We start from the raw sequence: 27,814 nt of genomic DNA, 5'->3' as shown, positions 1-27,814 counted from the left end.
CTCATGGACTGTATTTATGGTCCTGTTTACAGTGGGCAGCCAGTGCATAAATTATTATACTGCTTAAATTGCTGTTAATCAACTCCTCTGAGGATCATGGGAAATAAAAGTAAATCATAAAACATCTTCCCCCCACCTCTCCCTTCTCTGCAGGCTCAACTTCCATCCCAAATTCTCCACCTCCTCCCCCACCGCTGTGCAGGGGGTTGTGCTCAGTCCATCACCCCTTGTCTCTGTTGCTCCTTCCTCCTCCTCTTTCTCTTGGCCTGCTCTAGCCTGGAGTTCCTCCCATGGGCCCAGCCCTCCCAGAGCCTCCACCATGGATGGATCCCTGAGGTTCTGCAGGAGCTGCTGCAGCCCCAGGGGCCTGCCCTGGCACAGCCTCTGCACAGGCTCAGAGCTCCCTCAGGGCACATCCCCTGCTCTGCTCAGGCTCCTGCGGGGGCTGCAGGTCCTTCTCTGCTCCCCATGCAGCTCCCTGGCTGCAGGGGCACAGCCTGTGTTACCCTGGCCTCCCAGGGAACCTCTGCTCTCTTTTCACATAGGCACACAGCCCCATGTGAAACTATGATGATTAAAGGTAATTAATCTAGAAAACTTTAAGAAAGGGTGTATCCATCAAGGATCACTGGAAAAAAATACAAGAGCCCAAGAACAAGGATGGGGTTGGACTTGAGCTTTAAAGTCCTTTTCAGCCTAAGCCATTCCATGATCCTAGCAAAGCCTGGTGGCAGCCCCACAATTCTCCAGGGTGAAGCAGGACTCTGCCAGAGCCCAGGAACAGCCCCAGCTCTCTCTGCAGGTCATCAGGGCCCTGCATTCATCAAATCCACATCAATCCAATTTACTGGGGAAAGTGTTTTGATGGACTGTGTCAAAAGTCTCACAGAAGTATGGGCAGGTGCCATCAACAGCTCACCCTTTATCTGCTGATGGAGTCACCCCAATCAGGGAAGGCCACAGGACCAGTGAGGGATGCTTTGCCCTCCATGAGGCTGTGCTGGCTGTCCCTGATCACTCCCATGCCTGGGAATTATCAGCACTGTGCAGCCTCCCAGGACACATCTGTCCCAGCTCTGCAGCTCCTGCCCAGGGCAGGCACAGGGGCAGGGGCTGAGCTCTGCTCTGGGACAGGGACAGGGGGCCAGGAAGGGCTGGAGCTGTGCCAGGGCTTGGCATGGAGCTCAGGGAAAGGTTCTTCCCCCCCGAGGCTGCTGGGCACTGCCCAGGCTCCCCAGGGAATGGTGCCAAGGCTGCCAGAGCTGCAGGAGCTCTCAGGGCTGCTCAGGGTGGGGGTGTTGGGGTGGCTGTGCAGGGACAGGGGCTGGGATCAATGATCCCTGTGGGTCCCTTCCCACTCAGGATATTCCAGCATTCTGTGTTCCTGCAATTCTATTTAACACCTATCCTTGGTTTTGCAAAGGTGCCCTCAGGGAGGCTGAGTGGCAACAAGGATCATCCCTGGGCTATTGGTCCTTGAAGCTGGTTAACCTTGGAGCTGGTTAACCTTGAGGCTGGTTAACCTTGGAGCTGGTTAACCTTGAGGCTGGATATCCCTGGTGTTCCCTTTAAGGTGGAAGTGCTGCACTGAGGAATGCCCCCAGGTGCTCATCCCCTCCCAACTCCCCACAGGAGCCACAGTGAAGGGTGTGCTTTTTAATGTCAGTTATAATAAAATATTTTTACAGAGCCCAAAAAATTCAAAATAGTGCAAAACATCTCACTGTCATGCATCCATGGGAGCCGCCACGGTGGGCGGGACAGACACACAGGCATCGGTGACACTGTGCTACAGGAGCAGGATTGGTCAGTTCAATCACATGCCAAACAGGACGCTCTGGGGAGGGGGCACAGGGCCAGGGCACCACGGTGGGGCTGCGGGACCGAGCCCCAGCCCGGCCGTGCAGGAGCAGCCGCTAGAAAAGGGTGTAAACATTGAACAGAAACGAGAGAGCAAAGTGAAACCCTCTGGTCCCAGGCAAACCCTCGAGACAAAGGAGCGTGGGGGCCGTTTGGGGTACCCTGTTTTGGGGTGGGAGGGGGCTGAGAGAGCTGTACTGATTTGTGGGGTCATGAGGCCTCTGCTCGCCCCAGACTCGGGGCAAACTGGCCAGCTGGGGTGGCCACCCCAACACCACACACCCAGGCCTCCCAGGCACTCGCACGAGACATGCACACCACTTAGCACACAGAAATGGTGCTCACTGGGGAACTGGGGGGCACAGAACTGGTGCTTACTGGGGGACTGGAGGGAGGGCTTCTCTGGGGTGGGGTGGGAAGGGTTTTGCTTGCGCCAAGGAGATCCCATGGGCTGCACTGCTCAGGGATGCTGGTCCCCACCGGCCAGAGCAAAGAGGAATGAGTCCCTCTGCTCAGGCCCCCCAGCCCCTGCTTCCCCAAGCCCTGGCACCTTGTGGGGGGCAGTGGGGTAGCCCACGGTGGCAGCAAGGCAGGGAAGACAGGATATGGGCCGGGGGCTGCTCCCTGCTGCTCCCGACCCTGGTGATGCTGCTGCCAGCCAGGGAGGGGACCCTGTGCAGGGCCCGTGGGGGCTGCACCCACCAACCCAACAGCCCCAATAGCCCTTCCAGGGGCAGGACACAGCCTGTCCAGCTGCCCTGTATGTACAGGTATTTACATATGTACACCTATGTGCTCAGGGCTGGCAGCTGCCCTGCCCTCAGGACATGCCAGCACGCTCCAGGATGGGGACAAGGGGCCATCACGCTGTGCCAGCCACTCACCAACACCCGCACATGGCACGAGACACACACACACTCCCCACAGCCCTTCCCTTGTGTCACTCGCTGAGGTGTGGGGCTGGTGGGACAGTGGAGGGTCAGAGGTGAGCCACTGGCGTTCCTCCATCTCAGACAGGCTGGGGAAGGACAGACTGCTCCCCCAGCCAGGCCGGGCTCCAGCCCCTCCCCGCAGCCCCCCCAACACCAGCACCTTCCTGCGGGGTGTGCCGGGTCCTGGCTGTGCTCGGCACCGTTGTCAGCCAGCCAGGGTGGCCGGGGAGGGAGGGGAGGGTCTGTCACTGCAGCCACAGCACCCCCTCCCCAGCGCCAACGCCTCTGTGGCCACTCCTATGGCTTATACACGGCTGGAGGATCCTGTCAGGGGCCGGGAGCGGGGGGCGAGGGCTGGGGGGCCAAAGGACTTTAACTGCTGCCCTCCTCGGCCGAGCGCGTGTCCGACTTGAGCTTGACGAACTCCTTGGCCACCTCGTCGTTGTTGCGCTGCGAGAGGATGCGGAGCACGGTGAGCCCGGTGTCGTCCATGTGGATGCGGCGGCCCAGGGGCAGCCAGCAGGCGCAGCCGGGGCGCTGCAGGATGTCCCGCAGCTGCAGCACGGCGATGCCCACGGTGCGGTCCTCCCGGGCGAAGCAGTAATCCTTCACACACACCTGCAGCTCGTAGCACTCGGGGCCCGTCTCCGTCCCCAGCGTGCTGAGCGGGGCAAGGGAGGGGCAGTGTTGGCAGATGGGGTCACACTTCACCTCTAGCCCGGCCATCTAACAGCCCCTACGTGGCTGCTGTCCCACCTCTAGAAAAGCCTTTTCCTTTTTACTCCTGCTCCCCTCTTCCTGCTTTTACCAATGAGAAAATAACTAAAACATCCCATAGGGGATGAATAAACTCCCTGGCAGACCCCAGGAGGTCCCCATGTGCTGGGGTCACTTCCCCCAGCCTGTCCCCACATCCCCAGCCCGTGGTGCCACTCACAACTGGAAGCTCTCGTTGTACTTGGGGGCCCAGCTGTTGTTCTTGGATTTGGTGGCGAATTTCCTCTTCTTGTCACTGAGGTGGGGCCCGATGATGTTGACCTCGATGAAGGGCCGGAAAATGCCCGAGGTCTGCCACTTGAGGTCATTGGCAGCCACCACTGCAAGGAGGGGACAGGTGAGGCTCACAGAGCACTGTCACCTGCCAGACCCCGGCACCCGGCCAGCAGGACCCACCTTTGACGGTGACTTTGTGCTCGCCACTGCTGGGGTGGGTCAGGAGCTCCACGTGGATGGACACCTCCCCAACTGGGTCATCCACGCCAGAGCCTGTGACAGACGGAGGGAGGAGATGGAAGTGCCTGTTTTGCCAATGTTCCTGACATGCCCTGCCCAACACTAACCCCTCTGAGGAGGCAGGTCACCCACCGTGGGGTGGACAGGGGCGGGCATTAGGGTGTGTCCCAAAGGGTTGTGGGCACAGCAGTGTGGGTGCAGCAGCTGTGATGGACATGGCAGGACACCCCCAACAGCACACTGCCTCTGCCACCCCACCCCTGTGAACCCCCCTTGCTCAGGCAGGGCTGAGGGGCCTGTCCAGGATGGGGCAGAGGACAGTGACCCAGCTCCCCGTGCTCTGGCCACAGAGGGGTGACAGTGTCATGGGCACAGCCCTGGACGGGAGGCACCCAGCCAGGGCAGCCACAGCCCCACCAGTGTCTCAAGGCTGACCCGCCCCCTCGTACCCCTCCATCCCAGGGACCACACCAAGCCCAGGGGTCCCCGAGCCGGGGGACCAAGAGGTCAGCCCCCCCACACCACCCCAGAGCTGTGCATGCACCCGTGGGTGAAGGACGGGGGTGCAAGGCAGAGGGACAGGCTCTGTGGGTCTGATGGGGCGACAGAGATCCAACAGGGCTCAGTGGGCAGCTCTCAGGGTGGGAAGAGCAGTGGAAGGAGGACATGTCCCCACGTGTCACTGAGGGTGCCAGGCCGGGCCAGGGCTGGCGATGGCACATTCCCCTCCATCCCCCGGCCCCGCCCCCGCATGCTGAGCCGGGATGGAGGCGATGGCGGGTGGGGAGGGGGGCTGGGCATGGAAGGCCAAGCGGGGGTGCAGCCCCGGCCCCCAGCAGGGTGTGATGGAGGCCAAGCAGGGCCCGCGGGGGGCTCATTCCCTGCGCCCCAGGACAGGCAGACGGAGCGCGCCGGAGCAGGGCTAGTAATGGTCCTTAGGGCAGCAGGGTGGGCAGGAAGGGCACAGGACGTGGCATGGCCTCCCCTAGGGCCACATGTCCCAGGGGGAGGTGGCGGTGGGTGCAGCAGAGCTGCACCAGGCAGCAGTGCTGGGGACAATGTGGGGTGCCCAGAGCGTGTGGGCAGACAGAGGGACAGACCCGCTCTGGGGGTGGTCAACATGGCTGAGCACATTCCTCCAAACTCCCCCCAAAGCAGCCCTGGGAATGGCAGTTTGCCCATTCTGGGGGTCCCCAGGCCAGCCCAGCCCGCGGTGCTGGGACTGTTACTAGCCCAGGCCGGCGGCAGGTGGGTGCAGGGGCGGGCGAGTAGCACACGTACCCTTCTCAGGATAAACCTCTTCACTAAGGGTAAACCTAATCCCTTTCCCACCATGAACTAGTGGGAAGGAGAGAGAAAGAGACAGAGACGGCACAGAGTACACAAAGAGAGGAGGAAGGAGATGACAACGAAGAGAGGAGGGAGGAGATAGAAAAGAAGGGAGGAGAGAAGAAATGAAGAAGAGAGGAGACGAGGAAGAGAGGACAAAGGACATGATATATGTGGGGAACAGGAACAGTGACGGGGGGGGGGAAACAAAGAGAAAGAGAGATCAGATCTCGCAGACAGACTGACGGCCAAGCACCCGGACAACACTGCAGCGACACAGGAGTGCCAGGCACCCCCAGCTCCGAGTGTGGGCTCCTGGGGACAGGGTACACCCAAGGGTGCTGGCACCCACCACACCCAACCCCACGCCCCCGACATGGCTGGCACAGGAGGCACAGACAGGACAGACGTCCCTTGAAGGAGACTCACGGACAGCAAACGCACGTCCCACTCCCCGAGGACGCAGACAAGCCTGGCTGGGGCACTCTGTGGTGGCCTGTGACCACCACCGAGCAGCTCAGGGTCCTCCTCCAGCAGCCAAGGGACAGAATAAAGGGCAGCGTTTAGAGCTGAGGGCTGATCCTGCCCTGGAAGGTGCCCAGCATCCTGCACTGCGCCCCAGCACACCAGAGCCCAGATCAGGGGCTTGGGCACCCAGCACGCCCAGGACAGGCCCTGGCACAGCATCCAGATCCCATGGACCCTGTCAGTGCTGGGTGCCTGGGGCCATCCAGAGGGGACAAACACTGTGACACCTGGCCAGAGGGTGACCTTCCCCCCACCCACAGGCCCCATTTCCATGCCAGTCCAGCAATGCCCTGGCACTGGGGACCCACTGCTCTTGCTGGTGGGGAACTGGGGAGTGCCAGGCTGCTGCTGGGCACCACGGCCCCTCTTCACCTGCAAGGCACGGGAGCAAAAAGGCCTTTCCTTGCCCACCCTTCTCTTCCCCACCATGAGCTTGGCTGGGACCCCCAGCCCACTGGGACAGAGCCAAGGTGGGTCCTGGCCACGGGGCAGCCTGGGGAGGACGAGGGCAGCGTGTCCTACCCTGTGATGACTGGGTCTGCACGAAGGTTTTGATGAGGAGGTCTGTGGCCTGGGTGTAGAGGGACAGGGCGTAGCGCAGCGACTGCAGGTCAGGGCTCTTCTCCAGGAACGTTTTCTTCAGCCCCACGCCACCAGCATGGAAGTATTGCTGGAGGGGGAAAGGCCTCAGGATGCTCAGCAGTTCTGTGACAGTCCCCCTGGTTGTCCCCGTGTCTGGGCCTCAGGGTCAAAGCCTTGTGGGCACCCCAAAAGCCCCAGAGTGCCCTCACCTTGATGGTGTCCAGTGCCAGCTCCACCACAGCACACTGCTTCGGGGTCAGGCTCTTGGCTTCCTCACGCACCATGTGGTCCTGGGGGACACAGATCCTGCTCTAAGCACAGCACCAGGACCCTGCTGCCCCCAGCCCAGCCCAGCCAGCAAGGGGGCAGTGGTAGGGTCCTGGCAGCGTGGTACTGGCACTCACCCTGGAACAGAGAGCACCCCAGCCCCCCAGCCCTCACCTTCAGCTCGGTGACCCCCAGCCCAGCCCCCCAGCCCTCACCTTCAGCTTGGAAAGCTGCCCCAGCTCCTTGGCCGCGTTGAAAATCATCTGTGTGCCCTGCAGAGAGCAAAGAAACAGGGACAGCCCCGGTGAGCAGCAGGGCTGGGGGTGGCATGGCCGGGCTGGGCACATCATGCCAGAAGCTTCCTGCAGATCCAGGGGCTCCTCCAGGCTCCAGGGGACAGCAGCCAGGAAGGTGACACAGGTACCAGGCTGGCAGCCCCAAGTTCTCAGCACAGCTGTGAGGCTGCAGGCTTGGGGACCCAGGGCAGGCCGCCACCCTGGCATCACCCTTGGCTCTGCTCAGCACAAGCAGCTCGGCCCAAGAGTCCCATCCTGCTTCCCGTGCCCCAAGCACCTGCTCCAGCATCCAGGAGGGCCTGGCACAGCAGGGCACTGACATGGTGGGAGCAGAGCACGAGAGCGAGGGACAGTGGGCACGGGAGGACGTGGCCTGGACCCCACAGCCACCAAACAGCCCCAGGCCACACGGAGCCCTGCCCAGCCCCAGCAGTCCCAGGGAGGTTCCCAGCCCCTTCCCCCAGGTGGGAGACCTCTGCCTGACCTGTGCCCCCACCATGGCAGGGGCCATGGGGCCATTCCGTGGGGCCCACAGGCACAGCAGCCCCCTGGATGGGCAGATCCTGCTCACTGCCCTGGGCTGGCACCTCTGCCTGGGCTGAGCACAAGCTCTCCCCCGCAGCTCCTCCAGTGTGCAAATGCAACTGGATAAACTGGGGCCCAGAGACCTCCACTACCTTCCCTTTCCTAGCACCAGTAGTTCCAGTCCCTCCCAACACAGGAACCTCAGCATCTCTCCCATTAACCAGTACCTTCTACAGAGGTCTGCCCCCTCCATGCCCACATTTGGTATGCCCCCATTAACCCTTTTGCCCACCCAGTTCTGTCCCATTAATTCCACCCTCACTGTTCCCATCTCCCCCAGGCAGTGGACAGGCTGGGAGCAGGGGACACTGGTGTCCCCAAAACAGAGTACAACAGGACACTGTATTGAGCTGAGAGTCCCCAACCCAGAGCACAAGGGACAAGGGACAGGGGCAGGGAAGGGGAGAGAGCAGTGCCAAGTGGGGAGCAGAAGAGCCATGTCCTTACTTCAGTGTGACTGGGCAGCTTCACCCTGCTCTGGAAGAGAACAGCAAGGGACAGTTACTGGTGGCCCCAGCAGCATTTGGCCGCGGCTCCAGGCCCCCCCATCCCCTGGCCAGGAGGGCTCTGGCCCTGTACTCTTGTCTGGCTCTGCCCAACTCTCTGCTGGTGCCACTGGTTGGGCACCAGTTCACAGCTGCAAAGGCTCAGCCCCTGCCCACGCTGATGGAGCTGAGATGAGTGTGCCAGGTCTCTTCTGAGGACGGGCAGGTTTGCTCCCCACCCCATTTGGGGCTGGGTGACCAGAGGGAATCAGCTCACCCGGCACACTCAGCAAACTGGGCAGCAGTCAGCATCCCCCAGGAGAGGAGGGGGAGCCGCAGGCATTGCCCAGATGGATGCTGGCATGGCTGTTCCCAAGAACCAGGATCTGGGGAGCAGGCTGGGGTCACTGCTGGGGCCCCACCCTCTGGTGAGGAGCCCCCAGACAGGGCAAGAGCCCATGTGCTGGAGAAAGCCCTTGGAGCAGGGCTGGGGCTCAGCAAGGAAGGGGGAGCGGGCTCAGAGATCCGGGGGATCCCAGCAGCCCTGGGGCCCTCACTGTGCCCAGCAAGGCCCAGCACGGGGGTCCCCTCTTCCTGAGCCCCCCACAGTGGGATGGGGGTGTGTGGAGGGTCTCCCATGCACAGGGTCTCACCCCCTTGCTGTCCCACCAGGCAGCTGGTGCTGAGGGCTGTGGGGCAGTGTTCCCCATGGGGATGGTGACAGCCCACACCTGCCCCACGGGGACTGAACACCACAGAGCCCCCACTCCCTGCCCCGGGGACACACAGAACTGGGGCTGTCCCCAGCACACAGCACAGCACACCTCACCACAACACCACGCAGGCAACAGCACATCCAGACAGCACGACAGAGGAAGCACGGACAAGCCTGGACCTGCACAGCAGGCAGGTGTGAGACCACGAGTGTGGCCCTGGGGTGGTGACACACATGGAGCCCACAGCTATTTACCTTCTCTGTCCCCTTGCCATGTTTTCTCAAGAGCGTGCCCTGTAGAAGCAATGTCAGAGGTTGAGTGTGGGGTGGGGGGACAGCATGGGACAGGACACAGGGGCACAGGTGGCAGAGACATCACGAGCTCCTGAAGGACAGCCAGTGGGGGACTGGTCCCCACTGGGATACTCAGTGAGGGCCTGGTGTCATCAGGGTGCTGGATCACCACTGGAAAGCAGGATGTTGCACTGGTGGAGAACTTGTCCTCACACTGGGACACTGCTGGGATGCAGGGATGCTGAATCTATGAGGATGATCCTTGCTGGGATACAGAGATGCTGAATCCGTGAGGGATGATCCTTGCTGGAATACAGGATCCAGCTGTGTGTGGGCAGGCTCTGGTGCCCCCACACATCCTGCTTCAGCTCTGGCAGGCGCTCCCAGCACTGGGGAGGAGCAGGGAAGGAGTAGCTGGGATTTGGCTTTGGCCTGCAGAGCTCTGCTTTGTGGAGCTGGGCCCAGTGCCAGCCCCACAGTGGCCCAGGCAAGAGGAGCGGTGTGAAATGAGCCACAGTGCCATGTGGGGATGAACTCGGCTCTCAGCACGGACTGTTGGAGTCAGGAAAGGGGAGCATGGAGTCAGGCGGCTGGGAAGCCTCAGAAGGAACAAGCACAGGTACAGCCAAATAGGGCTGCCAGGAGGGGTTCTGGCCTTGGCACAGGGTGATGGGTGAACAAAAGGAGCTTGTCCCACACAGAGCTGACACTGCTCTGTCCCCCAGAGCCTCAGCAAAGCTGGGACATGGAGCTCCCACGAGGCCCCCATGAGGTTCTCATGAGATTTGAGGGGACACTCAGCCCCAGGCTGCCCCCAAGGCTTCCCCAAATGCTGCTGTTGGACACAAAAAGTGTTGGGGGACAGCAGAGGGGTGTTTGTCCCTGCAGGGATTGGCACCAGTACCCAGCAGGTGGCTCCCACTGCTCTTCCCGCACAGGTCCTGGGTCACAACAGGGGCGGGGACAGGACTGGGGTGGGAAATTGCCCTTCCCTTGCCCCCAGGGGCATAAACCCACAGCCACAGACTGGTCAGAAGAGGACAGAAGGAAACTGCTCAGTCAAAGCCATGCAAGGACCCAGCAGCAATGCCGAGAAGGGAACCAGCAGTCCAGGTTCCCAGGGTCACATCCCGACCAGGGAAGGAGCCTCACGACTTGTGCCAGCAGCCTGCCCCAACACCGAGCTCCCGGGCCAGGGACTGCCGCGACCCCTGAGAGACTCCTCCTCCTCCTGGCAGGGAAAACCTCTGCCCTCACCCCCATCACAGCCAGACCCCAGCCAGGGCCTCGAGGGGAAACTGAGGCAGGAGGGAAAGGACGAGCAGCCCTGATTGCAGGCACACACGCTCCCTGCTCGTGCCTCCCGCAGTATTCTTCCCCTCAGCACGGAGCCCAGGTTTGGCAGTCCCCGATGACATGGCACTGCCATCACCGTCCCCTCCCACCCCATCACTCCCCCTCGTCCCTCGCCACATCCAGGCACTGCCAATCTGTCCAAGGCCTCTCCACCCACCACATCCCGGAGGGGCTGGCATGTGCCGGCCAGGAGCCAGTGCCAGGCAGGGGCGGGGACCAGGAGCTGGACCAGGTCAGGAGCCGAAGGAGGGTGTGGGCAGGGCACGGGCAGCCACACAAGACAAGAACCGGCGAGGCCAGGACCGACACAGAGCGGACAGACAGACAGACAGACAGGGAGCTGCCGTACTTACAATCATCTGCCATTGAGAGGCGAGAGGAGCAATTGGAGAGAACAACCGTGACGTGAGTGTCGGCCCCCGCCTCCTCCATCCTCCCCAGCGCCAGCCCTGGCTGCCCCCCACCCCCAGCAGGGCCACGGCTGTCCCCCGGCCACAGCGCTGAGTGTCACTGCCCTGCCACTGCACCGCAGGCCTCCACAGCCCCCGAGGAGCCCCATCCTCACCTGCCCAGTCCCTCCTGACTGTGGGGGGCAGGGGGGGCTCAGTTCCAGGGACCCCAGCCAACACTTGGTTCTGACATGGACCCCCAAACCACCAACCTGTCCAGCCACCCTGTGGGCTGGCACCCAGGGACACCTGGGCAGGATGCCCCCTGCCCATGGGACCAGTCCCAGCACAGCTTTCTCCAGGGACTCTCTGCTCTCAGGAAAATCACCCAACAGAGCCACATGTCCATGCCCCTTCCTCTGCCCTAGCACAGACCCCACTGTCTCCACAGCCTGACTGGAAAGAGACTGGGATGGGAACTGGGATGGGGACTGGGATGGGGACTGGGATGGGGACTGGGATGGGGATTGGGACTCAGTGGCACCAGCATCTCTATGAGATTTGGCCACCTTTGGCCAAGGGTGTGTGAGCCCAGTCAGAAGTGACATGGGGCTGACCTGAGCCAGGCTGAGGGCTGTGACACAGTGTCAGTGAGGTGGCACCACTGAGGGCTGACATGTCACCACTGTGCTGTCCCTCACAGACACAGCACAGGAACTCCACAGTCGCAGAAAGGTGACATAAAGGCTGACAGCTCCAGGAACTCCAAGGAGGAGCCTGAACCCAGCTTTGTAACGGTGACAAAAGCCACCAAAGAGTGACAGGTGTGTGGCTGGTTGAGAGCACTCAGTGTCACCCTTTCCTGTCTGACTTCGAGGGAACCACCTCAGGAAGCTTCAGATGCAGGGGGGCAGACAAACAGCAATGTGATATGGAGCCTCAGAAAGGGATCATTCTTGCTCTGCTTTCCTAAACCCCCCCAGGAGCGCGGAACAGCTCAGCCCTGCTGGGGAATACGTCCCCTCATCCTCATGAAACCCCCAGCCCCTCAACAAGGCAAACAGACAGCATCTCCCCACACTCCTGGAGCCCCTGGATTTACCTCCTGGCACAGGGGGCATGCCCACAGCCAGTGTGGCTCAGTGTGGCATGGGATGCTGTCCCAGCTTTGAGGGAAGGATGGATAAGAAAGGGCCAGTGTCCCCTCTTGATGCCACAATGGAGGTGGCAGGAAGGTCCTTTGCCAGAGCCAACCAAGAAGGTTCTGGAGCAAGGATGACCTATCTCTCTTCCATCCTTTCCCTGGTCAGGAGCTGGACACGGGTTTGGAGAATCAGTGAAGTCCCCACCCTCTCATATGCTATGAGGGCACCTGGCCAGCCATGTCCCACACTGGCCCCAGTCAATCACCTGTGTCTCAGGGTCTCTGGTCCCTCTGCCCATCACTCACCGTCTGGTCTGTGAGCGGGGGTAGGACGATGGTCTTCTCCATGGTGTTCATCACCAGCTTCCAGAGCTCCTTCAGCACCCGCTTCAGCACCGTCTTCTCACAGATCTTGGCAAAGAGCGTCAGGCTGCGGGAGGAGATCCCATGTGTCACCCCTCCTGTGCCACCTGACTCTGAAGGTCCCTCACACTGCCTGACAAGGCCAGGAGGGGCAGGGTGGGGGTTCCAGCTGCCCCCACACTCACTTGCTGTCCAGCAGGTCCATGATGGGCTGCAGGACGTTGTCGGCGTCCTGCGCGACGCTGCTGCAGGTGCTGGCGGGGACGTTGCCGGTGCCCTTCACCTGGCTCAGGATGTCACCCATCTGCTTCACACACTCCTCAATGTGTGGCTGGAAACTGGGGACCACAACACACAGGCAGGTCAGCATATTCCCCCCAGAGCCTCTGGACATAGCTTCTGGACCCCAAGAGCTCTCCTTCGCCCACTGCCCCTGCCCTCTCACCCAGCTGTACCTGGTGGCAAAGACTCGGCTCAGATCATCCAGGACGTTGTTAAGTTTCACCTGCAGTTCCTTAAGGATATCACTGGCTTCTGTGTCCAGCTGCAGAAGGAACAGGTTGTTGAAGCTGACAGGCCTCCTGAATCAGCCCTCAGGGAAGTTTCTGCATCCCAAATGCATCCCTGGGCAGGGTGAAGCCCTTCCCAGTCTGATATGGTGAGAGAGCAGGGTGCCATGGGGTGGGACAGTGTGACCCCACCCAAGAGTGAGGAAGGGGTCTGCTCCCAGCACTGGGGAACTGGGCACAGGGCTACCTCAGGGGGAAAGGGAATGATCCAACCCCTCCACAGGGCTCCCTCCTGTGGCCTCTCTCCCTGTACTCACATCCTTCCCACCCATGGCTTCAAACATCTTCTCAAGCTGGACACGGAGCTGCTGGATGTTGTTCATCAGGATGCAGGGCTGGAGGGGTGGGATGGAGAGGGAGGTCAGCACCAATAAATAAGGCTGGGACAGCTGCCCACAGCCTCAGGACCCTCCCACCTTGCACTGGGGGACGTGAGGACAGGGATGGCATGGAAGCCACCCTGGCAGTCTGTCACCAACTGCCATCAGGAAGGGACCGGCCCACCCTGGGGTTGAGGTGGCAGGTGGAGACAGCAAAAGGGAGATACATCACCACTTTCTCCTTCTCCTTGGAGCAGTAGGAGGCAAAATCCTTGGAGATGATCTCAGCATACTGGAGCAGCACATTGCTGATGGTCTGCAGCCAAACAGGGCACCAAGGAAGACACCCAGACAGCAGCAACAAAGGGTAAGGAGGGAGAGAAGGAAACCGTGAGTCCAACAGCAGTGAAACAACCTCATATCTGGATACATACAGGGAGCCCCAGACCCTCTGGCCTCATGCATCACAGAATCATGGAATCATTAAGATTGGAAAAGCCCTATAAATTCAAGTCTGACCATCACCTCAGCACGACCGCCATGGTCACCACTAAACCATATCCCCAAGTGCCACATCCACATGTTTTTTAAACACTTCCAGGGATGAGGACTTCACTGCTGCCCCGGGCAGCCCGTACCAGGGCCAGGCAAACCTTTCAGTGAAGAAATTTTACCAACATCCAACCCAAATTTCCCCTGGCACAACTTGCAGCCATTTCCTCTCCTCCTGTCCCTGTTCTCTGGGGACAGAGCCTGACCCCCCTGGCTGTCCCCTCCTATCAGGGAGTTGTGCAGGGCCAGAAGGTCCCCCTGAGCCTCCTTTTCTCCAGGCTGAGCCTCCCCAGCTCCCTCAGCTGCTCCTGGTGCTCCAGATTCTTCCCCAGCTCCGTTCCCTTCTCTGGACATGCTTCAGCCCTTCCATGTCCTTCTTGTAATGAGGCACCCCAAACTGACCCCAGGATTTGAGGTGGGGCCTCAGCAGTGCCCAGCACAGGGGTAGTCACTGCCCTTGTCCTACTGGCCACATCACTGGTAGTACAGACCAGGTGCCATTGGCCTCCTTGCCCACCTGGGCACACATGGCTCGTGTTCATGCACCAGGAGCCACATGGGCACAGCCACTGGAAGTCAGATCCAGCACAGCTGGTCTCCATGGGCTGCTCCAGCACAGCTGCGAAGGCAACAGCTACCAAGCCTGCACGCAACTCCCTCCTACATTGCAGCAAGCCAGTTTTAATTAATCTATATTAATTAAGCAAATAACTTATCAATTATCTCATAATTAATTAACTAATATCCTGTGCTAGCAGAGCTGGGAGTGTTCCCCTGTGTGTTGGTAGCATACTGGCTGCCCATAGCTGGATGGAGGGGGCACAGGTAGCCCAGGAGCCCCAGGCAGGGTGGCACTGGGGTCCCAGGAGTGGCGCTGACCCCTGCCCTGGCAGGTGCCCACCTTGGCAAACCGTCGCATGTAGTGCCCCACAATCTGGGGGTCGGGGCACTCCAGCTTCTTGATGATCTCAAAGCTCTGGTTGAGCTGGGAGAAAACGTCCACCACGGAGCAGGAGAAGAGCGCGTGCTCCGAGGTCTGCTGGAACTGTAGGAGTGAGATGAGGCGTCAGCAGAATGTGAGGGGGAGATTTTGGCCCCAGTCAGGACATACTGGGCATCAAGGGACAAGCCCCTCTCCTCTGAGACTGCACCCCTAGTCCTGCTCATACCCCATCCTTCTTGTCCCGCTCCAGTGCTCCGTGCAGGAAATCCCGTGACACCTCTTCATTCTCATCCAGCCACTGGATGACAAAGGGCTCGAACCAGCTGGAAGAAAGACCCACCCGTGGTGAGGCCAGCAGCCCTCGTGGTGCCAGTCCCCTGCCCAGCCCCAGGGCTGCACTCACGCGGGGTACTCGGGCACGCGGCTCTTGAAGGAGGGCAGCTCGGTGACGTACTCGTTGTAGAGCCACTTCACCTTGAAGTGCAGGTTCATGTAGTCTGCACTCTTGCACAGGCGGTGCTTCTCGTGCTCTGCACGGGGAAAGGGCCTGGGGCTCACTCTGAGTCCCAAATCTGGGGTGTGGCTCCCCAGGGGCAGCTCCAGGGGAAAAAGGCTGAAGTGCTTCTGGGGAAGGGGAGGGGGGTAAGCTATGCATGGTGTTGATGAGGAGATGAAATGGGTTTGCCCAGAGAACAGGTGAGGTGTGAGCTGAGGACAGCTCCTGCCTGGTTCCCTCCTCCCTGGCTCATGGTGCCAGGCGGGACTCACCCTCCATGGCGTACTTCATGTCCTGAGCAAAGAGGTTCCACATCACCTCAGCACTGATCTTCCCCACGTTCAGTTCCTGGGGGAACCTGGGGTGAGGGGAGAGTGTGAATCACAGAATCATTTAGGGTGGAAAAGATCTCCAAGGACATTGAGTCCAACCTGTGAATGATCCCCGCTTTGCCACCCAGCCCAAAGCACTGAGTGCCAGATCCAGGCCTTCCTTGGACACCTCCAGGGATAGGGACTCCAAACTTCCCTGGGCGGCCCCATCCAATGCCTGAACACCCTTTCCATGAATTCTTCCTGATGTTCAACCTGAACCTCCCCAGCACAGCTCAAGGCTATGAACACAGGGTGAATTACCCTTCCATGTGGACAGACATCCCTCACACACCTCCCAGCAGCCTCAGCTTTCCCATGTGTAGAATGGATGTTATAACCACTTCCAAAGGCCTCAAGATCCTACTGCCTCCACGTGGGCACCTTTTGTGGGTACAGCAGTGTCCCCTTCCCCAGCATCTACTCACTGGTTCAGGCAGGGTGTGTAGGAGTTCTTGTCTTCCTCAATAATGGAGACAATCAGGGTGATGAGCTTCGACCAGAAATCCAGGTTTTTGATGCTGGGGCCCTGCTCCTCGGGGGGCACCTCACCTTTCTTAGTCTGGAGGGGCAGGGACACAGTGGAAAATTTGGTCACCCCAGTGCAGGGATCAACTTTGTGTCGGGGCTAACAAGGGAGCAGGAAGGAATACCCTGGAGGGCCCATGCAACCCCCTCTTGTCTGTCCTGATCTCAACCCCACAGATCAAACTCCAAGGCCTGGGGATCATTCTTCACAGAACTGAGCACTCTGGAGAGGGAGCAGGAGCATGAGAAAAAGGAGAAGGGCATGGGATGGGGAGGTCAGTGCCCAGCATCCCCCGGCCCACGCACCGGGTCTGTCTGGTACTCGCGGCTGTAGAGCTCATGGCAGTTGTTGAAGATGTACTCGTAGGTGGAGTTGAGACAGGCCTTCACACAGTCCTTCACCACCTGGCTGGCTCTTGGGGGGCTCTGCAGCTCCTGGACCTGGTGTGCAGAGTGGGCATGGTGTTTGGAGCACGCCCAGACCCCACTCAGGAGCACCACAGGCCAGCACAACCTCAACCCCCAGAGAATCAGGGCCAAAGGGAGTCAGATCCCCTGAGGGACAGGGAGAGTGGGGCCCCAGCAGTACCTTCATCCGAAAGAAGGTGATGCTGGTCAGCAAATCCACTGTGGACTTCAGGTCCTGCAGCCGTTCGGGGCTGCTGGCAGGGAAGTTGTTCTGGAAAGGAAAGAGGGGACTTGCCCTCAAAATTCACAAGGGCAAGCGAGGGTGAGGGAGCAGCCACCTGCTGCTTCAGGCGGGGACACTGAGGCAGGGCAGGCACCTTACCCGGTACATGGAGAGGTCGATGCGCAGGGAGTTGTGCAGCTGGTCCAGGAGCTTGACAAAGCGATCTTTCTGTGGAGAGACACCCCGGGGACAGGTGAGCAGGGGAAAGGTGGCAGGGGCTGACCCCCCACCCTTGTCTCTCTCTGCTCTCAGCTCAGCCCTTCCTTCCTTCCTTCCTGCCTTCCTGCCTTCCTTCCTTCCTTCCTTCCTGCCTGCCTTCCTTCCTTCCTTCCTTCCTGCCTTCCTGCCTTCCTTTCTGCCTTCCTTCCTGCCTTCCTGCCTTCCTTCCTGCCTTCCTGAGCCCTGAATGGGCAGGACATGCCTGCAGAGAACAGCATCTCCTTGCTGGTGGCTGGGGCTCACCTGAAGCCCTCAGCAGCTCCTGGGGCACATGAGGCCATGCCAAGTGCAGTTCAGGATGGAGAGGTGTCTGTCCCCTGTCATTGCTGAGAGGCTGACAGGCTGCTCTGTCTGCCCTGCCCACTAGAACACCTCTGAGCCTGGGCTCAGGACAAGAGTTGGGAGAGGGGCTGCAGGATTAGTAGCCCCTCAATTGGGGCTTTCCAAGAGCTCAGGAAAAAGGGCAGGGAAAGGATGTGCAGTGGTTGCCCATCTTGAGGGTGGCCCCAGGAGTTGGACGACTCCTCACTCAGCCCACTGGGCTACATCAAGGGACATGGGCAGGGAACACCCCATGTTGGGGGGTCTCCACTGGGGCAGAGGGGCTGTAGTTCAACTCAGTCCAACTCCCACCCAGGGAGCACAGGGCAGAAGGATGCAAATCCCATCTTGGGTTGTGGATTGGATCAGGGGTCACAGCTGATGGTAAAGCAACTCCTCACAGAGTCCCAGACTGGTTTGGGTTGGAAGGGACTTTAAGGACCACCTTGTCCCACTCCCTGCCATGGGCAAGGACACCTTCCACTATCCCAGGTTGCTCCAAGCCCTGTCCAGTCTAGTCTTGAACATTTCCAGGGATGAGACAGACACAGCTGCTCTCAGGTCAACCTCAGTTTTCACTCCCTCACAGGGAAGAATTTCTTCCCAATAGTGGCCCCAAAATGTTGTTGGGGAGCATTTCCCTAATGCATTCCTGCTGGTGGAGAGGCTTTGGACAGCCATGTGGGCCTGCCATAAGAGCCCTGGGCTCCCCCCTCAGCACTGGCTGTACGGGTCAGGGCTGACCCGCAGGGCTCTGGAGAGTCCGGAGCAGCGTCAGAGTCCTGGACAAGAGCACAGGGGTGGGAGGGCAGCGAGTCCATGGCTCGGCCATGGCCACAGCCTGTGCTGGCCACCGCAAACCTCCGGCGCTGGCGGGGATGGCCCAGCCGGGCCCTGGGCCGGGCCGTGCGTCCCCAACACCCAAGGAGCGGCTGCAGCACTCTAACACTGGACACGACGGTACTCAGGGTTAAAGCGACACGGCCGGGCACTTTAGGACCCAACCTTAGGCTCTCTAAAAAAGAGAAAGAGACAAGTTTTTAAAATCCTCCATGTCAGAGAAAAGGCGGGTTTTTGGTTTCCTCCTGCGTGATCCGGAGGCACAGCTCTCTTGGCTCTAGCTACCCCCTGCAACAGGAATGGGGAGGTGAGCCAAAGCTGCCCGGAGCTGTGCTCGGCCCTGGCTGTGTCCCTGGCTACCCAGCACTTTGCTGCACCCGGGGCTGGGCACTGACCCTGGCTCGACCCATGCACACCAGAGCAACCTGCTTCTGGAATGGCACCGGGGGAGCCGAGGTGAGGGCTCAGCCCTTCCTTGCCCACGTCCCACGGGGAACCCAGCCCTGCCACAAACTCGCCCCACTTGGCACCCAGTGGTGCTGGCACAATGGGCTGAGTTTGCAGCAGGCCGGGGTCCCCCAAAGCACACAAAGCTGTGCAAGACCCCCCAGGAAGTGCAGGGGTGGGTCATGGCCACATACTTCTGATTCTGCCACCAAGGTGGCCCCCCCTCTTGGAAGGCTGCCACTCAGTTTGTTCAGGCTCCCATAATAAATAGGGGAGCAAATTTAGCCCTTCTCCTGGGAAGGTGGTGGCTCTTTTCCTTCCTGAAGTACAGGAGCAGGATGACTTTTGGGGCAAGCAGGGGCTGACCCCACTGCTGCCTGGCTGCAGTGTGGAGAGGGGTGTTTTGCACAGCTCGTTTTGCTTCCCAAGCCCCCCGCCCCCTCCCAAAGAAAGGAGAGAAGAAGAAAAGAGCGTGTACGTACCATGGGACTTACCCCGAAATTGGAGGCGGCAAAGCGGTCGGAGGCGTTGGCATTGCTGGAGGACGTGGTGTGGGCATAGTAGGCATTGATGTTGGCCAGCAGGGTGCTCATCACCGCTGGCACACCAGGGCACATGTACTTAGAGGAGAGGCAGGCAAAATGCCTACGGAGAGAGGTGGCAGTGGAGGGTTTAGGGCCATGGGAAGGGATGCAGGGTTTGGGGTGCATAAGTCATTGAATCTCGGAGCATCCCAAATTAGAAGGGATCCACAGGGATGATCAGTGCAGCCCCTATCCCTGCACAGCCACCCCAACACCCCCACCCTGAGCAGCCCTGACAGTGCTGTCCCAACATTCCTGCAGCTCTGGCAGCCTTGGCACCATTCCCTGGGGAGCCTGGGCAGTGCCCAGCAGCCTCGGGGGGAAGAACCTTTCCCTGAGCTCCATGCCAAGCCCTGGCACAGCTCCAGCCCTTCCTGACCTCCTGTCCCTGTCCCAGAGCAGAGCTCAGCCCCTGCCCCTGTGCCTCCCCTGGGGAGGAGCTGCAGCCCCCGAGGAGCCTCCCCTCAGTCTCCTGTGCTCCAGCTGAACCAGCCAAGTGCCCTCAGCTGCTCCTCAGCCCCTTCCCCAGCTCCGTGTCCCTCCTTTGGGCACTCTCCACCAGCTTTGGATCCTTCTGATTTTGTGGTGCCAAAATGGGACACAGGACTTGAGAAGAGGCTGTGCCAGAGTGTGTTGGGAAGGGGAGGGATGGGTGCACACGTTTGGGGCCAGTCTGCACCCATGGGAGGGAGGTTAGTGCCAATGGCAGCAGGAGAGGAAGATGGGGACAGTAACCTCCACCTGGGGGGTGGGTGCAGCCCCTCTGGACCAGATGGGGGCACAAGACTCACGTCATGGCCTGGTAGATGGACTCCACCCCATAGCGCATGGCAAACTCATCCACGATCTCCTGTGCTGTCTCATCAAAGTACACCTTCCAGGCATCGTCCCCCTTGGCATCGGGGATCTTCACCACCCCGTTGTTTTGCAAATCCGTCACAAAGTGGAACAGGTTCTGGAGGTACAAATGAGTCCGTCAGCTCCCCAGGGCAGGTGGTGGCAGGGTGGCACTGCTGGGGAGGGGGCCGTGCCCCCTGTGCCTGTCTGGGCTGCTCACCTCATGCAGGCAGGTGTACTGAACGTGGTAGGGAGCCACCTTCTCCTCGCCCTTGATCTCCACGCTGATGTGCAGCCGGATGGCTCCTGACACTGCTGACTTGTCTGTGCGCTTGTCTGTGGGTGCAGGGAGAGGGACAAGGTGTGAGGCTTCCCTGGGGCAACCCTGCTCACTGCCAGCCTCAAAGAGGGGCATAATGCTCTGGCACCGGGACAGGGCTGAGGGGACACCCAGCAGGGTGTGCAGGCATGCTGGGGTGTGATTTGGCCACATTTCCAGCCACTAGAGACATGGCCTTTCTGTGCCTTGGTTTCCCTTCTGCAGGAGGCTGGTGTTCTAGAACCTCCTGGGTAGAGACGGTTCTGAAAATTACTCTGGAAGAACACTTTATCCTGATGGCTTTTGATATTAAATATTTCTAAGAGCAGACACTGCTGCAATAGCCTTCAGCCTATGGCTGGCAGGACTTCCCTCTTGGGCCCAGGGTGAGGCTCCCAGGCTGTGCTGCTCACCGAGGTTGTACCAGACGTCCATCTCCCCGCTCAGGGTCCGGACCTCAATGATGGTCTGGCCCAGGAAGTCGTCGGATTCCCTCTTGAAGCGCTGCTTGACACGGGACTTGATGTCATCATCCTCATCCCACACACGGACCTTGATGCGGTCAGAGGAGTTGTGGCACTCACTGGGGAGGTGACAAAGGGCAAGCCCCAGCATGAGCAGTGAAACCTTTCCAGCTACTCCCCATCACTGCTGCCCTAAACAAAAGGGACTAGTACAAAGCAGGAACTGGGGAAGAGAGCAGATGTGGGGGCACCAATCCCATCCCAGCAGGCTCTGTGCAACACCCAGGCAGCCCCAGCACAGCCTGGATCAGCCCGTGGAGTCATACCCTCATGACATAAAACAGACCCCCAAGGGGCCCCAGCACTCAGTAGGGGCAGGATGAGGCCCAGCTGGCTCCCCCCACCCTACTGGGACATGGCAAGAGCCAGCACAGCCTGGCACAACCACGAGTGGTCAGGGAGGGGAAAGGGGAGACCGGGGGTGAACTTACAAATGGAAATTCTCCTCCCACACTGGGTTGAGATTGCCGTAGATAGTTTTAGTCCTTTTCTTTGTCTTTCCAACCTGGACAGTGACATAGGGGTCACTGGAACCTGTCTTATCCTTTGCTTGCAGTCCCTGGGCACAGACCACTGCAGCACAGCACAGCACAGCAGAGAGAATAGACAGAGAGAAGTCAGTGCCACGGCCACACGAAGATCCCCAAAACAGGCACCTGTGTCCCCCCACAGGCTGAAGCTGCCTGGCAGAATGAGAGCTTAAGCAATGGGGAAATTCCCATGGTCCCCAAGACTGAAGGTGACAAGCTGCCTACCCGTGATACTGATCTTGGCGGACCATTTGGAGGTGCCATCCAGGACACTCTGCTTGACCGCCTTCATCTGCTGTGTGTGCGTGGTCTTGTTGACCCCAAACACCTCCTGGATCAGCTCAAATATCTCTGGTTTGTTGCGCTCCCGGATCTTCATACGGTCCTTGAGCACCATGATGATGTTCTGGGTCCGGTCCTCTGCTCCATGCTTGGAGCTCTTCTCTGCTGCTCCTGGGAGAGGACAGGCATGGGTGAGATGGGCTGGGGGGCTGCTGATACCCAGGAGAGAGACAAGAGCTCTCACAGGTTGACATGGTGGGCCTGGGGACAGGGACAGGAGGAAATGGCCTCAAGTTGCACCAGGGAAGGTTGATGTTGGGTATCAGGGGAAACTTCCTCCCCAAAAGTGTTGTCCAGCCCTGGGCCAGGCTGCCCAGGCAGTGGTGGGGTCACCCCAGGAAGTGTGCAAAAAACACGTGGCTGTGGCACTTGAGGACACTGTTTAGTGGTGACCACAAGGGTGCTGAGTTGATGGTTGGACCTGATAATCTTAAAGGTCTTTTCCAGCCTTAACAATTCCACGATTCTACATTTCCATGCATGAATTAATCCAAACCTGGAGGGATCTATCCCCCGCCCAGGATGAGTCTGCTGTGCCCACCACTTCTCCCATGCCCAAGTCAGGAGCGGAGCTCTCTGGGGCTGCTCCCTCCTCCCTCTGCAAGGTGAGAAGGGACAATGCTGGGGCCCTCAGGTCCTTACTCTGCAGGCAGTCAGCGTTGAGCAGGTCCTGGCACTTCTCGTGGCACTTGACGCCGCACTCGGCGCAGCGCATGCCCTGGCGGGCAATGCCCCACAGCAGCCCCTCACACTCGTAGCAGTACGTGGGGGTGGTGGCCGTCCACACCTCAAAGTTGTGGGGCGTTGTGCAAGAGATGGGGTACACTAAGGCTTGCAGGGTCTTCTTGTAAACATGGTTTTTCTGTGCAGGGACAGGGGAGAGAGGGGGAGAAACGCTGAAGCAGGGCAGAGGAATTGATTTAATGGTGGCGGTGCTGGGTTGACAGCAGGACTTGATGATCTTATAGGTCCTTTCCAACCCTAATGACCCCATGATTCTATCCCCAGGTGCCGCCATGAGCATCCCAGATGCTCAGGCATCACCAGAGGATGCTGGTGGGGCACAGACTCTGCACCTCCACTGCTGACCTGGCCCCCCAGGCTCAGTTTCCCCCTCCCCACCATCCCCAACCCAGCCCACCCCAGCACCTACCAGCTCCTCATTGTTCAAGGTGCTCGAGGCCAGCGCGGATGTGATTCCCGCTTTCCTGGACTGGACCAGGGACTGTGGGGAAGAAAGAGAGTTCCCAGATCCAGCAGACCCCGAGAGCTCCCTCCTACACCCCCAGAGGCTGTGAAACACCCAGAACAGACCCCAAACCCGGACAGGGAAGGACCCTGGCTGCATGGGGAACAGTGGGGACAGCCCAGCCCCCACTGATGTCAGCACTGCTGTGCAGTGGGACTGGAACCAGTGCAGCAGCCTATGATATTCCCAGTTCAGCTCCAGTGGAGCAGAGCCTCTCACCACGCATCTGAGACCCCCGGGGAGATGGGGTGGGGGGCGCTTACCATGGCCTGTGGGCAGCCAGAGCCAGCAAGGGGGGAATAAAAAGCCATTAGTACAAACACTTCCCAGGAGAGCCCCTTCCCTGCCAGAGCCAGTGGGAATTGGGGAAACACCCCCTCATCCAGCACTGAGCAGTCTGTGGTGGGGGGACTGTGTCCCCAAGCCACAGCACTGGTTACAGCCTGCAAATCCCAGCAGGGAAAGGCAGCATACCCCCAAACCCCACACACTGCCCACCCCATCACCCTCCACCCCCAAAACACCAACACAGCACAGTGCAGAAGCATCAGCAGCTGCCCAGGAGGGCTGGGGTGGGGCACCAAGTTGGGGACAGCAAGGGGATGGGGGAATGTGGGGAGACAGGCTGGGAACAGGAGGGTGGCACCCCAGGGAGGGCACACAGTGAAGATGACAAGGTGTAAAGAGAGGGGGAAGGAGGGAAAGGGCACCTAGTTCTGGGGGACAAGGGTGTCTTTGTTTCCAAAATTGCTCTCTCTTGTCATCAGGAGTGGGAGAAGGGACCAGCAGAGTGACCCTGTGCAATAGAGCCCAGGGACTGGAGAGGACCCCAGCATGGGGGCCCATACACTGGGGGTCTCCAGCCCCATACCCTGGGACAGTGGGGACAGGAGCACAGGGGCTGGGCAACTTGGAAAAGCCATTGGCAGCCCTCCCCTGGTACGGGGGTCTGTCTGTCCAGTGAGGTCCCAGCTGCAGGGACAGCTTGGCACGGCAGCTGGGACACAAAGGGACCAGGGATACAGCACCACTAAAACAAATGGGAAACCAGATACAGCCCTGGGAAACCTCAGGCTGATGCTTGGGGTAGGGACCAGAGCTCCGTTAAAGAGAAGCACCCTCGGGTAGGGAGAGCCCAGCTCCCCACTGCAAGGAGGGCCAGGAGCCCCCCGGGCAGTGTGGGACGCCCCCGCCCCCCTTTGGAAGGGCTGGGGGCAGGAGGGCTGGCCGGCAGCCCCAAGGGCGCTGTCTCTTTAACCCCTCGCACCGCGCTCACCAGATCGCTGACTAGAGGGAGAGATTTGCGTCCAGGCTTAATGTCGGGCATGCTGTTAATGCAGCGCAGAAACCTTACAGCCGCCCCCCTGCCGCAGGGAAGGCCCAGCCAGGCCACAGGAAAGAAAACAGAGAACACAAGCCATGTTAGAGGCAGCTGGGGAGCGGGGCACGGGCGGCGCAGTCCGGTGGGGCAGCAGGAGCAAAGCTGGCAGCTGTGGGGGCGTGCCTTGGGAGGAACCTCACCAAATCGCTAACTAGGGGGATGGGTTTTCGCTTGCGAATGTCCGGCATGCTGTCTATAATGATCAGCCCACCACCAGGCCTGCAAGAGAGAGGAGAGTCAGCGGGCAAGGGGAAACTGAGGCAGGGAGGGGCCCCCTGCTGTTGCCCCATGGTCACTCAGCACTTCAGAGAACCACGGAATGGTCTGGCTTGGAAGGGACCTTGAAGCCCACCTCGTTCCATGCCCTGCTAAGGGCAGGGACACCTTCCACTAGATCAGGTTGCCAACCTGGCCTTGGACACTTCCAGGGATGGGGCAACCACAGCTGCTCTGAACAACCTGTGCCAAGGCTTCACCACCCTCACAGGAAAGGATTTCTTCTCAATATCCAGGACTTGGTGAATATGACTGCACCCATGGGATCCCCATCCCCACCACCACCCCAGCCAGGGTAGGGATCACTGAACTAAAAACTAAGGGGAAAGGGATTTTGGTAAAAAACTGATTTTTCCCCACATGAAGCTTAACCATGAAGCGAAACCCAGGAGAAAAACTGCCCATTTGGCTTAGTCAGCTTTGGCTTTGCAGTGTGAGGCTGGAGAGCTGGGGTTCCCTCTGGGACCCCAAAGAGGAATACTGAGCAGGTAAGCCTCAAATTTTGCTGCAAGGGAACCCAAGGCAGGAATAGAACTTCACAGCCCTGCTGGAAAGAAATCCCTGGAGTGATCTGAGAGTTCTCAGGCAACCTACCAGGTTCTGCCCAGGTCCACGGCAGGGATGTCTGCGAGGGCAAGACAGGACTGAGACCTCCAGCCCGTCCAGGTGAGAGGCTCTGGATTCCTCATGGCACCATTCCATGAGGGAAGCAGGAGTTGCCACCCCTCCTCATCCCCATCTCAACTCACCTCCTCGCTCTCCCCCTCAGCAGGAGCTCTTGGGGTCACAGAGCAACATCATGTCTGCTGGCTGCACTGACCAGCCCCAAAATTCAGCTCCAAAAGACTGGCCTCCCTGAATGCCCACAGCTTGGCAACCCTTCCCCACACAAGCCCATTAATGCTGAGCTCATTAATCACATCCAAATGAGGAGGGGGGCTGAGATCCCAGGGGGCAGAGTGTACCCAGCTTCCCCTTGTACTCACCCGCCTTTGAACCACAGGGATTTTTCTCCATCACCTTCCCCGCGGGCCTGGAAAACAAGGGACAGTGTCAGGGCACAGCAAGAGCCACCAGCGTGGGGACAGCCCCCCCAGGGCAGTGAATGCTCACAGCACTGGGGGAGCATGGAAGGATGAGCAGGGTGGGCAGAGAAGAGTGTGCTCCAAAACCAAGGGGGCTCTTCCCAGCCAAGAGCCAGCACTGGGAATAAATCTCTTCAGGAGGCTGACCTGGGTGAGCAAGTGGGTGGGCTTCAGCAAAGGGGATGAGGCTGGTAAAGCAGGGGGCATGGCTACACTGTGTGAAAATTCAGGGCTTGGGGGAGTGAAGAAGCATCACTAAAGCTCAGCAGGTCCTCAGGGACCCACAGCATTTGAGAAAAAGAGCAGGGAAAAGCCAGAGCACATGGAAGAGGGTGTGTGTGCAGGGATCATCCAGCAGTGCCAGCTACCCCTGCAGGCAGGGGATTATTTTGGAGGAGGGCAGAGAGACACCATTACCCCTCCTTCATGGACAATCCCTGAGCATACACACACACACACAGGGAAGGCACACACAAGGCTGGGAGGTTCCAGGTGGACATGCTTACCTGCAGGCAGGCTACACCCCTTCCCTGCAGGAAGGGGAGACGCGGGTACAAGGGCCATGGTGGTGGACAACTGAAAAGAGAAGCGGTGGGGAGGGGGACCGAGACCCCGGGGAGCGAATCCAGAGCCAAAACAAAAAGAAAAGATGGAGGATGGAGTCTAAAAACAAAACAAAATATTGTCAACTCAACAGAGGGGAGAGGGCGGGGGTCTCGCGCCAGCATGCGCATGCAGCACACACGGGGGATCCTCAGCACTCCCAGCCCCTCTGGGCGTCCCACTTGGTGGCAATGGGGTTGTGGGCACCACTGTTGGCACCACCAAGTCCGTGGATGTCCCTGGAAGCTGCCCAGGTGTGGAAAGGGGCTGTGCCCCCAGCCCTGGGCCGTGGCAGCGGTCAGGGGGTCCTCACCTCCTGCAGCTGCATGCAGACCTTGTTGAAGGCTCTCAGCCAGTTGGCTTTGGCACGTGCTTTGGGGTCCTGCACCTCCTCTTCTGCTGGCTCCCTGCAAGCACACACATCCCCTGTCACCTCCCAGCACAGCACCTGGGAGGGGGGAGCAGCCCCCACACCCCCAGTAGGTCTGAGACTGCAATCTGGGGATCCTGATGTGCCTTGAGACAATGTGGCCATGGTAAAACTGCCTCTTGGTACCAGGAAGGACTGAAAAGGCAGCAGGTCCTGCTGCAAAGGGCAGCCACAATCAGGGCAGAGCACTGGGGAGAAGCCAGAAGCTTCCCCACCCTCAGGAGACATTGCCCTGGGCACCCAAGTGACAGTTGGTGACAGGGGAGAGTTGGTGACACAAGCATGTGAATTAAACATCCTTTGTGCACCATCTCCCCAGCACAATGTCCTCTGGCCATTCCCACCACAGCTTCCTGCGTAAAGAGCACCCAACAAGCCCAAGCCCAGGGAAAAGTGTCTGCCTGGACATGCTGAGTGTTGTGGGGTTTTTTCTCCTCTCCTACAAAATCAAGACATGGAGGAAAAGCAAAGAAATGCTCCAAACATACCAGTCTCCTGGAGAGCCTGGTGTATGCAACACTGGAGGGAGGAACCCAGAACCACTCTGGGAAGAGGCCATGGGGTGCTCAGGAGATGAACCTGCTCAGACATGGGGGCCCTGTCTGTGCTAATATGGGATCCTCAGAGCAAACCTGGGATCCTCAGCATTAACCCGTGGTTCCCAGCAGTAACCCACAGTCCCCAGTGCTACTCTGGGGTCCCAAAAGCAAATTTGGGGTCATCAGTGCTAATTTGAGGCCCTCAGCACTAATCTGGGGGTCCCAACACAATCTGGGGTTCTCAGCACAATCCATGGTCCCCAGCACTAATCCACAGTCCCCAAATCCTAGCACAGGACCCCCAAGTCCCCTGCCCAGTGGGTACTGCAGGCAGACATGACTTGAGACCCTCAGGTTCCTGCTAGGCCTTGGGCCTAAATATCCAGTTTTTTTAAAAACAGCTCATTACACATTGGTTTAAATTTGAGATTCTCCATTCCTGGTGTGTAATTTAAACTAA

General features: G+C 59.5%; 1 protein-coding gene across 1 annotated transcript in view; it reads right to left on the bottom strand.

Moving 5' to 3' along the window:
• Window positions 1-1,761: 1,761 nt before the first annotated feature.
• The window catches only part of UNC13A (unc-13 homolog A), a 37,160-nt gene continuing 11,107 nt past the window's right edge, over window positions 1,762-27,814 (bottom strand). The window contains exons 11-42 of the mRNA XM_084220874.1: window positions 26,699-26,792; window positions 25,684-25,730; window positions 24,562-24,640; window positions 22,945-23,016; window positions 22,434-22,653; window positions 21,675-21,902; window positions 21,351-21,492; window positions 20,809-20,978; window positions 20,297-20,412; window positions 20,031-20,194; window positions 19,138-19,300; window positions 16,928-16,996; window positions 16,727-16,816; window positions 16,444-16,578; window positions 16,038-16,171; window positions 15,511-15,596; window positions 15,146-15,272; window positions 14,969-15,065; window positions 14,701-14,844; window positions 13,480-13,563; window positions 13,185-13,262; window positions 12,814-12,902; window positions 12,544-12,696; window positions 12,302-12,425; window positions 9,068-9,106; window positions 8,060-8,089; window positions 6,947-7,003; window positions 6,674-6,754; window positions 6,405-6,552; window positions 3,966-4,058; window positions 3,730-3,889; window positions 1,762-3,453 (exon numbers count right to left, since the gene is read on the bottom strand). Coding sequence (XP_084077000.1) covers window positions 3,165-3,453; window positions 3,730-3,889; window positions 3,966-4,058; window positions 6,405-6,552; window positions 6,674-6,754; window positions 6,947-7,003; window positions 8,060-8,089; window positions 9,068-9,106; window positions 12,302-12,425; window positions 12,544-12,696; window positions 12,814-12,902; window positions 13,185-13,262; window positions 13,480-13,563; window positions 14,701-14,844; window positions 14,969-15,065; window positions 15,146-15,272; window positions 15,511-15,596; window positions 16,038-16,171; window positions 16,444-16,578; window positions 16,727-16,816; window positions 16,928-16,996; window positions 19,138-19,300; window positions 20,031-20,194; window positions 20,297-20,412; window positions 20,809-20,978; window positions 21,351-21,492; window positions 21,675-21,902; window positions 22,434-22,653; window positions 22,945-23,016; window positions 24,562-24,640; window positions 25,684-25,730; window positions 26,699-26,792 — 3,802 coding nt within the window. The 3' untranslated portion in view covers window positions 1,762-3,164. The remainder of the gene's footprint in view (window positions 3,454-3,729; window positions 3,890-3,965; window positions 4,059-6,404; window positions 6,553-6,673; window positions 6,755-6,946; window positions 7,004-8,059; window positions 8,090-9,067; window positions 9,107-12,301; window positions 12,426-12,543; window positions 12,697-12,813; window positions 12,903-13,184; window positions 13,263-13,479; window positions 13,564-14,700; window positions 14,845-14,968; window positions 15,066-15,145; window positions 15,273-15,510; window positions 15,597-16,037; window positions 16,172-16,443; window positions 16,579-16,726; window positions 16,817-16,927; window positions 16,997-19,137; window positions 19,301-20,030; window positions 20,195-20,296; window positions 20,413-20,808; window positions 20,979-21,350; window positions 21,493-21,674; window positions 21,903-22,433; window positions 22,654-22,944; window positions 23,017-24,561; window positions 24,641-25,683; window positions 25,731-26,698; window positions 26,793-27,814) is intronic.

This window comes from Fringilla coelebs, assembly GCF_963513975.1.
Source record: "Fringilla coelebs genome assembly, chromosome: 24".
NCBI classification, from domain to species: domain Eukaryota; kingdom Metazoa; phylum Chordata; class Aves; order Passeriformes; family Fringillidae; genus Fringilla; species Fringilla coelebs.
This window is presented reverse-complemented; position numbering and strand designations above follow the sequence as displayed.